This window comes from Perissodus microlepis, chromosome 1 (assembly GCF_051167445.1).
Source record: "Perissodus microlepis isolate ML-2025 ecotype Zambia chromosome 1, ASM5116744v1, whole genome shotgun sequence".
NCBI lineage: Eukaryota > Metazoa > Chordata > Actinopteri > Cichliformes > Cichlidae > Perissodus > Perissodus microlepis.
In genome coordinates, this window is record NC_140461.1 from 34721775 (window position 1) to 34737963 (window position 16189).

At 41.6% G+C, this 16189-nt stretch overlaps 1 protein-coding gene across 3 annotated transcripts; it reads left to right on the forward strand.

Moving 5' to 3' along the window:
- The first annotated feature begins 571 nt into the window (after positions 1–571).
- LOC146394161 (high choriolytic enzyme 1-like) lies at positions 572–5651 on the forward strand. 3 transcript variants are annotated; one of them, XM_084912149.1, is made up of 9 exons: positions 572–588; positions 814–903; positions 1081–1108; positions 1202–1252; positions 1473–1604; positions 2405–2522; positions 2996–3174; positions 4393–4474; positions 4712–4844. In XM_084912149.1, the coding sequence occupies exons 2-9, from the start codon at positions 850–852 to the stop codon at positions 4842–4844; spliced, it is 777 nt and encodes a 258-aa protein (XP_084768275.1). In that variant the 5' UTR covers positions 572–588; positions 814–849. The 3 variants fall into 3 exon arrangements, with proteins under 3 accessions (XP_084768275.1, XP_084768188.1, XP_084768360.1); XM_084912234.1 differs by lacking the exon at positions 572–588 and adding an exon at positions 4946–5651 and having other exon boundaries at positions 666–903; positions 4712–4836; XM_084912062.1 differs by lacking the exon at positions 572–588 and having other exon boundaries at positions 660–903.
- Positions 5652–16189: the final 10538 nt, after the last annotated feature.

The window sequence follows — 16189 nt, forward strand, 5'->3', positions numbered from 1 at the left end:
TATTTATCTTTTTTGTATGCGTCACAAGATTTTACAATGATTTTTAATTTATTGCCCATTTATGCCAACAGGTTTAATGAATTGCTTTGTTTAATTTTCCTACCTTTGTTCGTTCAGACCACAGTTTCAGTTTATTTGTTTTATCTGAGTTTTTCCTTTTGACTGCATCTCAGAGGGAAGCTCTGTATTTTGTGTGCTAGCAGTGAAAAGTATATGATGTAATAAATTATCATGTTTTTGTTGATTATTCTGCCCAATGGTAATAAAGCTATTTCATTAATTTCACCCCAGCAAGTCTGATTAAAATTTCATTTACACTGGCAAAGCATACGTCTTTGGGTTTTGCAACTTTTAATTGAAATAATGAAATGATCCCAGTGCTTTTATCAGCCTGCGCTTCTTTGTTCAAATTTCCTTCCTGGAAAACTGTTGCTATTTCAGTGTTTTGACATGAGCAAAAACAAAGTCATGAATTGTAAAGTAACCTCAAAAGACATTGGTGAAACGTCAACCACACCCTGTGTGAGCTGTCTATAAAGATGCAGCAGCTGAACAGCTGCTGCATCCAGCAGACGCCTGGTACAGCAGGTAAGCAGCTCACCTCCTCATTTTGTCTCGATACATGCTCAATCGTACAGGTAAGGAAGTCCCAGAAAGCTGATTCTGTTCATGTGGATGTTGCATTTTCAGTGGGAGAAAATTCAACATCCAGATGAGAAGAATCAGATTTCTGGGTTCTCCTCACAGCATTGATTTACTTTACTGTTCCAGCATTTATACACACTGAAGTTCTTATAACCAAATGCTGGTCAGACTTTGACTGTAGGTTAACTGCAGAGGACCAACATCATGACTCCAGCTTTCTTCTTCTCCCTCTTCCTGTCAATGACGGTCGTTTCTCTGGTACGTTTGACTCTTGTTGTTTTTGGTAATGTTGTTAAACGCTGCCTGCTGTTCTGTGAAAGCCGTGAACTTCTCACTATGTCTGCTTATACCAGTGACCATGATACCAAAATCTGTCAGTGTGATTTTAAACACGATGAACAGCAAGTTAATGTGTTTGCTGTTTTTGTACTGCAGAGGGCTGCTGTCATCAAAGATCCAAGTGGTGCGTTGAACGATAAAATACTTCCCAGATGTTAAAGTTAAATTGTATCTGAGAGCTTATAGTTAACATGCTGCCACCCCCTTGTGTCCTCAGATGAGTTTTTGGGTGCCTCAGCGATCATTGAAAAAGTCAACGCTGACGTATGTAAGTGAAAATGTACATAATAAAACTCTTTTGGTTAACATAGAAATACTGGAGGAAAAATGGAAATTTCCAGAGCCTGTTAACAGAAAATAGACGGCCAACACTCATGATGATCAATCACTCACTTTCTCCTTTTTGTTTTACATTTTATCACTTAGCATTCAACAAGTAAACATGCATTCTGTGAACATCCATCCACTCTCTGTTTGTTGTGCTGCAGCAAAAGGCCTGGTTCATGGCGACATTGCACCCACTTTAACCAAGAATGCTGATCCATGCACAGCCACTGGCTGCAAGTGGCCCAAAAGTGGAAGCCACGTCACTGTACCTGTCTCCATCTCCTCTGTATATTGTAAGCAACACAAACTTTACCCTTAAACACTGACTTCAGATATTTCTCCCTTGGATGCTCATTAAGCTTGTTGTCAAATGTCATCTTTATTAAAGAGTTAAAAGACTGACCAGGAAACATGAGCTGTTTAGGCTGAAGGATGAAATATGTAATGAATCAAGTAGATATATAATTTAGGTTGTTTCTAGAATAAGTCACTTGAAGTGAACTGATGTAAACTGAAAATAATAACATGTTTAGAAACCAGCTTCACAGAGAAAACTAAAACTCTGTGACAACTACAGCAAACAGATCCACAAACGTGTCAAATTATGTTTTCATTTAATGTTGATTTCCATTCTCCTGGGAATGGAAGCATGGGAAGTATGAGAGTTATGGGGATATCGACTCTTTATGTTTAAAATTCACTGTTAAATATGGTGACTAGCAAGTACAGGGAAACTCCACACACAGAAAGCCAACACAACCTTTTTACAATGCGGTGACACCACTGATGTTGCCACATGGACAGCTGAAACTGTTTGTTATACTTGTAATTTTATTGTCACAGTGGCAGTGTCAACAGTCTCCTAAGCACAGTTTAGATTGCTAATATTAAATACACAGACGACTGTCAGGTGTCACGTGATGAGAGGGGAAGCACAAAAATATACATAAACATTGCTAAGCTGTTGAATTTTTTCTCATAAAGCATGTCTGAGAAATTCAACTCTATGCACCAAATAAACTACACATGAAGGTGATGCAGTGTTACTGTTGTTCAAAGAAGCTCCTCAGCAGACTCGTATTTGTTTGTGCAGCCACCCAGGAACGCAACATCATCATCAGTGCCCTGCTCACCTTCCACGAGTCCACCTGCATTCGCTTCATCTGGAGGACAGACCAAGTCAATTTCCTTTACTTCTTCTCTGGAGAAGGGTGAGAATGCACTCCCTGTACTGACACTGTATGAGAAGACAGGACTGACACACTCACGTCCTCAAAACCCTTTAAAATGTAAATAATTATTGCAAATATTCTATTTGTATCATGAAAATGAGCTGTGACAGCTCCATCCTGTGCTGAAATTCTACTGTAAAATGTCCAGCTTTATTATTGTTTGCTACTATATAAAGTGTATACCCTTCATAAGAGGGTAAATAGCATTTTGACGATCTGTTCTCAATTATTTCACATACTGTTTAGTCCACTCGTGCCAAGACTAGAGACTGGCATCTTGTAAGGCAATAAGATGAATCTGGGGTGGGTTGTTAAATGATCAAGGGAAAACAGATCTTTAAAAACCTTAGGAGATCGGTTAGACCGGTATCTTTTTATTTATTTTGGCTGATAGTAGATACCTGTTTGTGTGTCAATCTCAATCGTTTTTTAACAATCTTACTGTATATCAGGTGTTATTCGTACGTGGGCCGTCAGAGCCGAGGACAGGGAATCTCCCTCCAGAGAAACGGTTGCTTGTTCCAGTCAACGGTGCAACACGAGGTTCTTCATGCTCTGGGCTTCCACCATGAGCAGGTCCGCTCCGACAGGGACCAGTATGTGAAGATCCTCACCGAGAACATCATCCCGGGTCAGCTCAACTACACAAACCTTTGGTTACACTTCACATTAGTCCAGGACAGCAGACACTCTGTTTTATACCAATGAGCATTTTACAAGTAAGCTGTGCTTTTCCAAGCTCAGCAGATAAGACAGCAGTGCATCCGGTATTCCTTTGGTCCCAAGACTCTCAAACCAATAATAATAAATGTTTGTAAGACTTCAAAGGCATCATGTCAGGAATGTAGAAGTATCTCAGTCACTTTATTTGACGGGAAATAGAAAGTGTGGAAGTAACAATGCAACATGGAGTAACTACTAAGCATGATACTTTACTGCTTGGGGGGATACAAAATAGTAAAACCAATTATATAGTAGTAAATAGTCTTTTGTGAGTATAAATAGTAGATATATGTCTTCATGATATGGAAGCATTTATTCATGTACATGTAAAAAATGTTTTGCCATAGCACTTTCTTTGTTGCTTTGCAGTAGTCTTTCATGTTTAACTTTCTACCTCATTTTCGCTCGGAATGTAAATGTTATATTGTAAATACGTCACGGCTGGTTCAGCAGTCATGTGGTGTTGTGAGAAAAAGGATCCAAAATGCAGGTACTGGCTAGGGTGCGAGTGAGTGTTTATTTATAGTAAAAGCAAAGTACAAAAACAGAAAGAGCAGAACGGGGAGTTAACAATACCTAAACTGGGGAAAAGTAAAGAACTAACCTGAAACCATACACACACGGGATGAAGAGCAAAAATGGCACAGAGAACGTTGGGCAGAGAGACACAGAAATTACACCCGGTTACACAGACGACGCAACGAGGAACACAGGCAGGCACACACTATACACACAAGGTAATGAGGGAATGACACACCAGAGGGGAACACAGCTGAACCTAATTAGACACGATGAGACCCAGACCTTCAAAGTAAAACAGGAAACTCAAACTGTTTTACAAACACAAACTCAGGGACACAAACAGAGCACAACGGGGAAGAACTCAGGTGGGATAATAAAACACTGAACACCAGAACCAAACCCTAACAACTAATACAAAATCAACAATAAGCTCAAAACACTGGGTCACCGACCCAGGACCATGACAAAATATACCAACATGCAGACCTTATGGTTATATAATTGTCATCTTCACAGAGCTGAGAGCAAAGATTTGTAGTTGAATATCGTGGCAGCCATGACAGAGTAACATTTAAACATTTGTCTCCTGGAAATATCTGTGCAGGACAAGAGAGCAACTTTGAGAAAGTGCTTACCAACAATTTGCAGACTCCCTATGACTTCAACTCTGTCATGCAATATGGCAGGTGAGTTTGATGGAGCTTGTAAGGTGTTGTGTTACCTTTCATGTTTTGCATTTTCTGAGAGAAAATGTCATCCAGAATTTAAAAAACACAGATTCATTGCTAGGATTTTAGTGTGACTATTCAATACTTTTAAAGGCCTATTTTCTCCCCCGTTCATAAATATTATTTATATAAGAATGAATGCTGCATATATGAGCATGGTACAGTCACAGTATATGCTGTCGTTTGTTCTTTTAGATACTCCTTCTCCAGGAATGGGCAGCCAACGATTGTTGCTAGGTCCAATCCTAATCTTGACTTTGGAAATGCTTTTCAGATGAGCGCCAATGACATTGCTCGTATAAACAGGCTTTATGGATGCTGTGAGTAATTAAGACACACAATAAGACAAAACAACAAACATACTTTCTTTTTGTAAGAATCACATACTTCACAGTACTCACTGGATTTCATCATTTTTTCTCAAACCAGAACTTTGGCATGACAATTCAACTCTACATCCAAATACTTCAGTTCTCAAAACACCAGGATTACAAGAAGGAGCAGGTCGTCGATGCTGCAAAAATATGAAAGAAACAGGAAATGTGCTGCAAAGTTTTGCAAATATGTCACATTTGTCACAATTGAGAGATCAAGATCTGAGTCTTTGTGTTAGAGAATATGCTTATATGCCAGAGGTGTCATTATGTTTCTCATCTTTGTTAGTCAACTATGACTACCTGATTTCTTTCTTCTTTCTTGTAATTTGATAATAATTCAGATTCTAATTGTAAATGATGCAGACATAGCCCCAAGCCTTGCGACCACCACTCGCTTCAAACAATAATCCTGGAATCATCATGATTGTTGTCTCACTCTGTTCTTAAGAAATATGTGTCGATACAGTCAAATGTCAGCAGTACAAGAGGAACTTGAATCTTTTATTCTGAATTAAAGGGAAGGGAGCAGTTTATGGTCGTAAAGAGTCCTGGACTGAAACTGAAGTAAATTAAAGTAATATTAGCATGACATGTCTAACATTAGCCATGTTGAAATCACCAAGTCAAACTAAGGAATATTTAATCCCAGCATACATAACTTTGGCAGCGTCTTCTCTTTTTTTTTTCATGCCATCTTTTTTCTTCGGGTTGCTCGTCTCTTTCTGTAATAAAAGTTGAATCGAATAAAATCCCATATTTCCAGCAAAAGGGGGCAGTATTGTTTCATTATTTTACAGAGATGTAGAGGACAGTGCAGTGTATCCCCAAAGTCCTTAGAGCACCATGATTGTTTAAGCTTTATCACAGCAGGTTTCTTTGAGCAGTGTGTTCAGCTCAAAGTTGTTAGAAATAGCTGTTGTGGTTAAAGTTGGACAAAATGTTACCAGTGACTTTTTCAGTGTGCAAGAAATGCATAAATATGACTTTATAAATAAATGTTCCGCATTTAAAACCCTGAAAAATCATAAAAATATTATTGAACAGGGTATTAGAAATATGTAAACAGCGCCTGCAGAAGCGTTTCTTAAGTTAATATTTATGCAGCATTGTAATATCGTAGCCATTCAAAGTCACACAAATCTTTATTTGTGGGTCCAAAAGTCCCACATTTTACTCATTTAAGTGAAAGTTAAAATCTGCAAATTGTAGATTATTGTCACAATACTTTTCTTTTCATCAAAATGTCTTTCTCAACATATCTTCCCTCCTTTTTCTTTAACAGCAACAGAATTTTGTAAAAAATATTTTTTCTCGGTCAACTAGTAGCTCTTGTAAAAGTGTGTTTAGGCTCATTATCCTGCTCCAGTATCAATAATTCTCCAGAACGATTTCAACCAGAGAGGGAAACATACTACTTCCTCTTGGGCAGGTGGAGTCAATTCAGTGCAGGTAACTCCAGAACAGCCAAATTTGAATATTCCCACCACCACCATGATGCACCGTACAGTTATGGGATCCGATTATTTGTCACTGTTACTGTTTCTACTAGTTCAGTTCACAAAGTTGCCTTTGTCTGTTTGTCTGTCTAACTAATTAAGTATACAAGCTGGGAATGTTAAATGGTGGCATTTAAGGAGCTGCTGGCTAACAGCTTAGTTTCCTGGTCTAATGCTGAGTGACAGCTACGTTTTAAGGTGGAATGATAGTTTGGTTTAAACATAAGAGTTTAGAGATCTCAGACACTTGGGGAACAAAACAAATGAGCAGCATAGAATGACGCTCAGCTGAGGTCCCATAAAATACTGCCAGCCCTTTTGTCCTGCAAGTCGCTTTGTAACCCACCTTCACCCCAGTTCCTCCATTGCATGCTGTGTATGACTCAGACATGCCCGATCAGCTCTGTGGTGGGGTCTTGTTCCTGCTCTCACTGCCTTTAACTTATGCACAGGAATATATGGGAAATGTTAATATACATGTAAATGACTAATGACTTATTCTACTAGAGTGCTCCTGACACGTAGTTTTGGCTACAACAGTTTCATATGAATGTCATACTGGAAAGCCTTTGGGTCAGCTGTGACTAAACAAAGGCGCAGAAGTCTTGTCCTTGTCCACAGACATGTACTGTTTACTAAGGGAGTGGGAGTTTTCTTTATTTTATTTTTCATATGAGTTCTTTAAAAAGCCAAATGCTCTGGGTCTCTTTTGTCCAGCTGATGGACAGAGCCCACATAAACAGAGCATTTCTCTATACCTTTCTCTGTGTTTCTCTTTGCATCTTTGCTGTTTATTTCACTCAAGTGAATCATCACTCAATGGCAGTGGGCCTCGGATCCTAGCTCAGTGCACTTGTGCAATCATTTTCGCAGTAAAAACTAAAATTAGGAGAATTTTTAGCACTAGCAGAAAATGGATCTCCATGGAAAGCTTTATTTTGAAAGGTGTCCCTCTCATCTAATGTGCTGCAGGCATCCACGCACTCAGATATGAGTACAAATATGTTCAAATAAACACCAGCAATCCCTACAGTGTCTGGCTCTGTGTGTGGTTCTGTGGCTGAAACACAGAAAACATTTTGCAGCCCAGTCTCCTGCTAAATGGTTGCTAAACTCCTGTGATCAGTGGTTTTCAGGAGCGGGGCATTTCTCCATAGCTTGGTTGTAATGAGTGGTTCTTTAAGATACTTTTACCTTCTTCTCAGCTCCAAGCAGTCTGTCCCATTCACCTCAGAGAACTGCCACTCACTCAATATTTTCTCTTTTTTGGACAGGAACACATCATAAATAGGGTGAGTAACAAAACACATGGCAGTTTAGGCTGCAGGAAGCGGGCATTTGGTTAAATGAAAGAGACAAAAAATAAATACAGAATTAAAAAACACCACTCAAAGTAGACTCCAGAGTCTCCCATCTTTTTTTTAATCTAAAGTCTAATAACAGAGCCAAGAGGTATAAAAGAAAACATCATCTGAGTCCACTTCATCTGTTGGATGCTAAAAAAAATCTTGTATGTCTATGTGTCTATGTATTTATGTATGTCAGCAATTGTATGGATTTGTCTCTTGAATAATTAAATTATTGGTTAATTGCAGTAGTTGAGGAGGTAAATTCTATCATCAACTAATCAGCGTTGATTGATGCTGGGTCTGCCCATGCTGGAGAGATTATATCTCTCAGCAGGCCTGGGAATGCCTCGGTGTTCCCCCAGACAAGCTGGAGGAGGGGACTGGGGAGAGAGAGGTCTGGGTTTCTCTGCTGAGGCTGCTGGCCACACGACCTAGCCCTGAATGCACAGGAGAAGATGGATGGATTCATGGATGGATGGATTCATGGATGGATGGATGGATTCATGAATGGGTGGATGGATTCATGGATGGATGGATTCATAGATGGATGGATGGATTCATGAATGGGTGGATGGATTCATGGATGGATGGATGGATGGGTAGATGGATGGATTCATGGATGGATGGATGGATTCATGAATGGGTGGATGGATTCATGGATGGATGGATGGATGGATGGATGGGTGGATGGATGGATGGATGGATGGATGGATTCATGAATGGGTGGATGGATTCATGGATGATAGATGGATGGATGGATTCATGGTTGGATGGATGGATGGATGGGTGGATGGATTCATGGTTGGATGGATGGATGGATGGATTCATGGTTGGATGGATGGATGGATGGATGGATTCATGGATGGGTCAACGGATTCATGGATGGGTGGATGGATTGATGGATGGATTGATGGATGGATGGATTCATGGATGGATTCATGGATGGATGGATGGAACTCATCAGTGTGTGACTTGGTATTTGAGGTCATTCTCTCCTCACCCACAAACGATCGTAGCAGATGGCAGCCCCTCCCTAAGCCTGGTGACCAATGAGGTTTCTTCCTGTGAGGCCACGTGATTGTTGGGGTTTTGTTTGTATTACTGCAGGGTCTAATGTTTCTATAATTATGTTTAGTTATTGTGTTTACAGAGTAAAGAGGCATAATGTCCCTACATACCTACTATAATGGAACTGCATTGAGAGCGTGACTCAATATAACAAGTGAAAGTTTCACTTCCTGGGGAAAGTGTGTGAATCTTGTTGTCCTTGTTGCATTTTTTTCTATATAATTTTGGATGCATGTTTCGGCTTGTTGCCATGCTGCAGAACAAACTGGGACTGATCAGATGCTACCCTGAGGGTTCTGTGTAATGGATAAGAATCTGACAATTTTACTTTTTCTGTGTTTTGCCAGCACTGTATGAGTATTTGCCACTGGCACACTGTAAAAAGGCTCATGGGAGTTGTACCTCCAGCTATTGGTTTAGTGATGTGGGCCATACACTGTGTTATCATTAATATATTTAAATGGAGAACTAATACATTGTGGGATTTTGTTTAAAGAAGCGTAAGGCGCAAATGTTGGTTTCTGAATCCTCTTATCTGCTCTCAGGTCAGCCCAAATTGTCTGCAGGTTTCAGGAGACAGGGAAGGATCTGCAGGCAAGTGGGGGGGGGGAAATTAAACACCTTTCTTACTGTCAGGTGACCTTTAATGCGGTGAAAGGGTGTGAAGGAATGAGGAGGAATGTTTATACCAAGGATAGTCAAGGGGTAGTGAGAAACATGTATCTTACGCACACACACACACACGCACACACACAAGCTGCTGTTTGTGTGTAGAAGAGTAAGGATGAGCAGATGGTATCTTAGCAACAGCACGTTAACAGAGGAGAGGGGAGAATGCTTCAGTGAAGGTAGACCAAACTATTGAGACTGCACACACACACACACACACACACACACACACACACACACACACACACACACACACGCCCAGACTCTCCACTAATAGGTTAGTTTGTTGCCTGAGCCCCTGGGCAGCAGACAAAAGGCTTTGTATTTGAGCTACCTGATGTCGCGTTTCAGTGAGTGATTCCTGATATCTGCACTTCATTGATTTCTGATGGTGATATTAATCTCTTTGGATTTTAAAAAACATTTTATTCCTAAATATTCCAAGTATTTAAGTGAACAGCATTTTTGAATAACAATGGTCATCCTACACAGCCACTGCACTAGTTACCATCAAAGGGAAACAACTGGTGTTGGAGAATACCTTAGAACAACACGATTATTAATATATGAGAGAATTAAAAATTAATTAGTAGTATTTTTAGTATTAAAGTTTAGCTTTTTATCAGTTACTTTGGGAACATGTTTATGCGATCTGTTACTCTAATAGTGTCCCCTTTTTCATCAGTACTGAACAGACAATTCTTTCTGTCTCTATGCTAAGCTATCATTAGCCTATCTTCACATAAAGACTGAAAGACAGGTAAACAGACTTAGGTAGCCATAAGCTAGTCTTGTTGCCTCAGCACCCCCATCCCTGAGCTTAGCTCTGCCACAGGTCTATTCCACTGAGTTCTTCCTCTTTACTGTCATAAGGATTGCTCATAGGGATCTGTGATTGTTACCTTGGATAAATGTTGTTGTGGAGATCAAAGGTCAGAAAAGTCAAACCGAAAGCTAAAACTGCATTCTTTTATCTCCAGCTCCTATTCTTTGTAGTGAAGTGAATCAGCAGTCTGCGTTCATGTAGTGTGAATACTGCCGGGCTATTCACTGGCAGTTGAGTTTTTGTTTGACATGTTGTCAGAGCGAGTTTGATCATTTAAGTTCTTGTTTGAAAATAGTTGGTGTAATTTCTGGTAGTTATAATTTTAATGTTTTAATTAACCTGATATAAAGGATATTTGTTTATTTACATTACTGTTTATTTGTTGTTGAGTTTTTTCAGAAGTTCAGAATAGACACTACAACTTAAATAAATATGAGAATCAAAGGCAAAAAAAATGCATCCACGCCGAACAGTTGATACGTGAAAATATTTCCTTTATTTATTTATTTTTTAGTTGTTTTATTTTAGTTTTTCTAGTCATTTCAGTAAAATTGTATTACATATAGTTTTTGTTAATTATTATTACTACAAATGTGTACATTTGCATAGGCTGCACATTCAAGGAAGAAGAAATTTTCTATTGATCACTTAATCAATTATCTTCTGCTTATCTGAATCAGGGTTCTGGGGGAACTGGAGCTTATCCCAGTCCCCATTGGGTGAGTGGCAAGGTACACCCTGGACAGGTCACCAGTCTGTCACAGAGCTAACACAGAGAGAGCGACAGTCACACTATTAGGCAATTTTAAATTACTAATTAACCTAAACCTACTAACTACATGTCTTTGGACTCGGGGAAGAAGCTGGAGTGCCCTTAGAGAACTCACAGGGAGAACATGAGGAGAACACGGGGAGAACATGCAAACTCCACACAGAAAGACTCAGCCTGATGGTGGAATTGAACCGGGAACCTTGTTGCTGTGAGCAACAGCACATATCACCACCGCTGCTGCTTTCGTCCTGTGAATGAATGTGAGTTCTGTGAGGACAAAACTCCTCTTTTTAAACTCCTGTTGTCTTTTTGTGTCAGCCCAAAGCTCGATTTACCGATTGTCTGCGCCTTTTGGCCCATATTGTTTCACCCATACAGCACCACCTCACCACTGTCTGTCTCCATCTCACACATACACACTCACTTTTTTGAGGTGTTGCTGTCTTCCTGGGTGTGAATGGGATTGGCTTCACAAGGGAAAAGATGCAAGGATGGATTGATGAAAGGGTAGGGAATTCAGGAACGGACAATCTGAACAAAAAGGGGAGGCAATGAAGTCAGGCAGAAAAAGAGAGGGAGAGAGACTCTGTGCCACAGAACTGACCTGATTCTGTACACCTTGTAGATGTCAAAAATGACAGCAGAGGGATGAAGAAAGAAATAAGAAGAAAAGAAGCACAAAAAAGTGCACAAAAGAAATTAAACCTAAGTAACAACAAGCAGTACACCAAAAAACTATACAGTACTGGAAAACATTGAATGGGCAAGAATGGAGTTTAAGTAAATCTCGCAGCATCTCCATCATAAAACGGTGGTACAATGCAGACCTCAATAATACGTGGCAATTAGAACAACTAATGCAGAACTTGGCCGATGACCTCCAGCGGATTAACAACACTGCACTCCCAGGGAAACTGAAGCTCTGGTGCTTCCAGTTTGGGTTATTACCCAGACTACTGTGGCCGTTGACAATGTACGAGGTCTCACTCAATCATGTCAATCGACTAGAGAAGCTAGTGAGCTCCTACGTTAAGACGTGGCTCGGACTTCCCAAATGCCTCAGCAGCGTTGGACTCTGTAGCGACGGGATACTGTCATTGCCTATCTCTAGCCTGGTAGAGGAGTTTAAGTGTGCAAAAGTGAGGTTTGAGATGTGACTCACAGACTCCCGGGACCCCATAGTAAGAGGCACTGCTCCCACCCTAGCAAGGAAGGGGACTCCAGCCACATCTGTGCTACGGGTCAAATCTGCTCTTCGGCATTGTGACGTGGTGGGTCACGTCCAACAGGGCAGAGGAGGATTTGGTCTTGGAGCAGTAACACCTCGGTGGCAACAGACATCTGTTTTCGAACGTCGAAAAATGGTGGTGGAGGAGGTGCATCGACAGGAGGAAACAGCCAGACATGCCAGAGCCGTAGCGCTGGCCAAGCAGGATCACTGGATGAATTGGGAGAGTGTGGAAAAGCGGAAACTCTCATGGAGTGAAATGGAGACTAAGTTTCATCATCTGAGCGACATACGATGTGCTACCTTCCCCAATAAATCTGCAGCTGTGGTTTGAAAAAGACCCATCCTGCCCCCTGTGAACAGTCCCAGCCACACTCAAGCACATCTTGGTTGGTTGTAGGACTAGCCTTACTCAGGGCAGATACACATGGAGACACAACCAGGTCCTCGGGTATCTAGCCGAGAAAGTTGAGTGCCAAAGAAATCCATCAACGCTTAACTTTTCACAAAACAAGAGGAGCGGCAACTTTCATCAACATTTGTCCGGGAGGGAGACAAGCCGAGGACAAGCCCCTCAGCTCCGGACCTGGGCCCGCTGAAGGTTGCCAGGGATTGGCAGATGGAAGTGGACTTGGATTAGAGGCTAATTTTTCCCACAGAGATTGTAACAACGACTCTGCGACCAGACCTCGTCCTTTGGTCTAACTCCCAAAAACTTGATTACCTCATTGAGCTGACGGTACCGTGGGAGGAAGCAGTTGAAGAAGCATTTGAGCGTAAGAAGCTGTGGTATGCCAACTTGGCAGCTGAGGCAGAGGACAAGAGGCTGGAAGATCAAGGTGCGCCTGGTGGAAGTGGGGTGCAGGGTCATTGTTGCCAGTACAATAGCAAAACTGCTTAGAGAGATTGGGATCAGAAGACAGGCGCAACAGCAGGCTATAAGAGAATTAGATAACACTGCTGAGAGGACCAGTCACTGGCTATGGATAACCCTTGTGTTGTCCTCGGCTCAAAAATGGTTCCTAGGTGAATGGCAAACAAGTATATGGGAATCCCGAGGACAACAGGGCTGACATCACTTGGGCAGCTAAGGCAGTCAGCTAACCACGAGACACGCCCGGGATTGATCAACCCATGGTGGGCCTGCCTCAACAGGGGGCATCAAAAGGGTAAAATATAACATTAGAAATGTTGCTGGTTGACTGACACAGCTGTCTCAGGGCCTCCTGGGGGCTGTGCAGTTAACCTCATGGTAGTGAAACCAAAAGGAGGAATGAAAGAATAGGAAAGAAAAATGTTCCGCTCTCCTCCTCTCTGCTCTTCTTCCCTTTTCTGGGAGGCAGTGGAGAGTAGAGTTTACAGCCCGATCCGGTGGGGAGGTGTGGTAAGCCAGATCAGGCGCCCCCCTTCCGGCTCATCTCTCTGCTTACTCCTATCTTGTCCCTTTTGTCTTACTTCTCTCTATCACCTTTTCTATCCCTTTGAAGAAGTGAGGCTCCATAAATGTTAAAGAGGTAAGTATTAGTTTTTAGTTGCAGTGAATTGATAGAAGAAAGTAAACTGTAGAAAACTAAACAGCAGAAAGAAGAAGAGAAATAACAATGTTAACATAAACCAGTGACACACTTCGGGGCCTGATCAACCCTGGAAGGGCCTCCTTGGATGAGGGTGTCTAGTGATAATGGCCAAAACACCCGATGAATCCAAGGTCCACTACTGACGATGTGTCCCAAATCTTAATATGATAATGTAGATCAGATCTCTAATACCTAAACCTAACCAAGGAATTAAAAATGGCAGATTAGCCTGGGTAAAACACCGAAAGTTGAGGCATAACGATGTGTGCTGCTGGTAAAGTTTCTGGGCTGCCTTTGCTCATAACAGCCATCCCTCAAGATTCTCTCCATTTAAAGCAATGCATTATCAGGGACTGTAACATCTAGCCCTTTTACTGAATTAGCTTCCTGCTAGGTTGTGTACTACTGGTCGGGGGATCAACCCAATAAAGGTGATCAGGCAAAAAGATGGACTGAAAAAGAGGATTCATGAAATGGATTGTTTTAGGAGTAAAGGAACAAGTATTCCTTGTGTCACTGAATATAATTCACCTGAATCCTTTTTACTGTTGATCATTTATTTTTTTTAAAAGAAGTGTGTGGGGCATGAACCTATGAAGAATCTGAAAGAAAGGTTGTCAACCCCCGTCAAATCTAGATCAATCCTACTTACCAACAATAAGTGATTACCGTATTTTCCGCACTATAAGGCACACTTAAAATCCTTTAATTTTCTTAAAAAAATCGACAGTGTCTTATGTATGAATTCTGGTTGTGCTTACTGACCTCAAACCAATTTTATGTGGTACACGGCGCTAAAATATTCTATGACCAAGGTGAAAAACCCAGCAAACTCCTGGCTTGGCGTATAAAACAGCAGAAATCTGAAAAGGCAATTACAAAACTTGAAACTTCAAATGGAAATATCATAGTAGACCCATTAGAGATAAACAATGCATTTAAAGTGTTTTATGAAATGTTATATAATTCTGAATACAACAATGCAACTAGAATGCAATCTTTATTTCTAAATAAAATTGATATACCCATAATTTCAGACGAAGAAAAAGAAAATGTTGACAGGCAAATTACTATGCATGAATTATTGATGCTATAAACTCTCTAAATGTTGGTAAAACAGCTGGCCCAGACGGATTTCCAATCGACCTTTACAAATACTTTAAAGATAAATTAGAACAGCCTCTCTTAGATATGTATATAGAATGTTTTAATACTGGTAATCTTACTGCCTCATTGAGGGAGTCCCTGATAATATTGCTTCCTAAACCTGGAAAACTAAATAATAAGTGTGAAAACATGCGTCCTATAAGCTTAATCAACACAGACACTAAAATTCTCTGTAAAATTCTCTCCAAAAGATTAGAAAATGCTCTTCCAGTTATTATAGGAGATGATCAAAATGGATTTGTTACACATAGGCAGAGTTCCCTTCCCTCCCCATCTCCAGCTGCCTCCCTCTTCCCGCTCCACCCACACATGCAGGGCCTTGGAGTAGGGGTGTGTCACCAGGGTGCAGAGGAGGCTACCCCCCCCCCCCCGTCCCCTTCTGGCTGCCTCTGCCTCAATTTTATCCCACAACTTAGACATTCACATTACTCACACTCTCATTACACATACATATAGGATCTTGGGGGTGGGCACGCTACACGGATTCCAAAAGACCATCAGGGTGTACACCTTACCCCTGGCGTCGTTGCCCACCTCTCAATTTTAAATACACGTAGACATTGAGGGCTAGCAGGAGGGGCTATGCGCTTACCTGCTGCTCTCTGGCAGGTAGCTCCATGCCCTCCTGGGTTTTAAATGCACCTTAGAACACACATGCATCAACACTACATATGAGCGGGTGGAGGGAGGTTTGGAGTCTTCTCTCACCCCCGTTCTCTGCGGCCTGCTGGAGCGGGGGGCTAGGAGGAGGAGTTGGCCGTCCGACTGCGGTCTGGAGTGTGGGGCCTCCCTGCTGCTGCGGAGTCGGGGCGGTCTGCCTCTCCCCACCGCAGGGAAAAGGGTTACACCACCTGGGTCTGGGTGCAGTTCCCCCCTCCAGGGGCAAGGGTACCTAGACCCGGTTCGTAGAGTACGCTTGGGGAGTGTGATCGTGTGTACAGCGTCTCTTTATGTTTGTCTCCACGTTGGTTGAGTGTGGAGTAAGTGCATATGAGAGCATGAGGGTGGGAATGGATGTTTGTATCTGTGTGTGCCTGTATGTCTGTGTCTATATGTCAGGTTGGGTATCAGACGCCACCTCTCTGGGGACATCTCAGGCCCTCCAAGGTTTGGAGGCCTATCTCCCCCCACCACCACTTCCCCT

Bases quoted from the DNA above. Each gene is read 5' to 3' on its own strand.
- LOC146394161 (XM_084912149.1), top strand. From the start codon at position 850: ATGACTCCAGCTTTCTTCTTCTCCCTCTTCCTGTCAATGACGGTCGTT. The intron at 3,175-4,392 runs GTCAGCTCAACT...ATATCTGTGCAG, and splicing joins CACCGAGAACATCATCCCGG to GACAAGAGAGCAACTTTGAG. The intron at 4,475-4,711 runs GTGAGTTTGATG...TTGTTCTTTTAG, and splicing joins TCTGTCATGCAATATGGCAG to ATACTCCTTCTCCAGGAATG.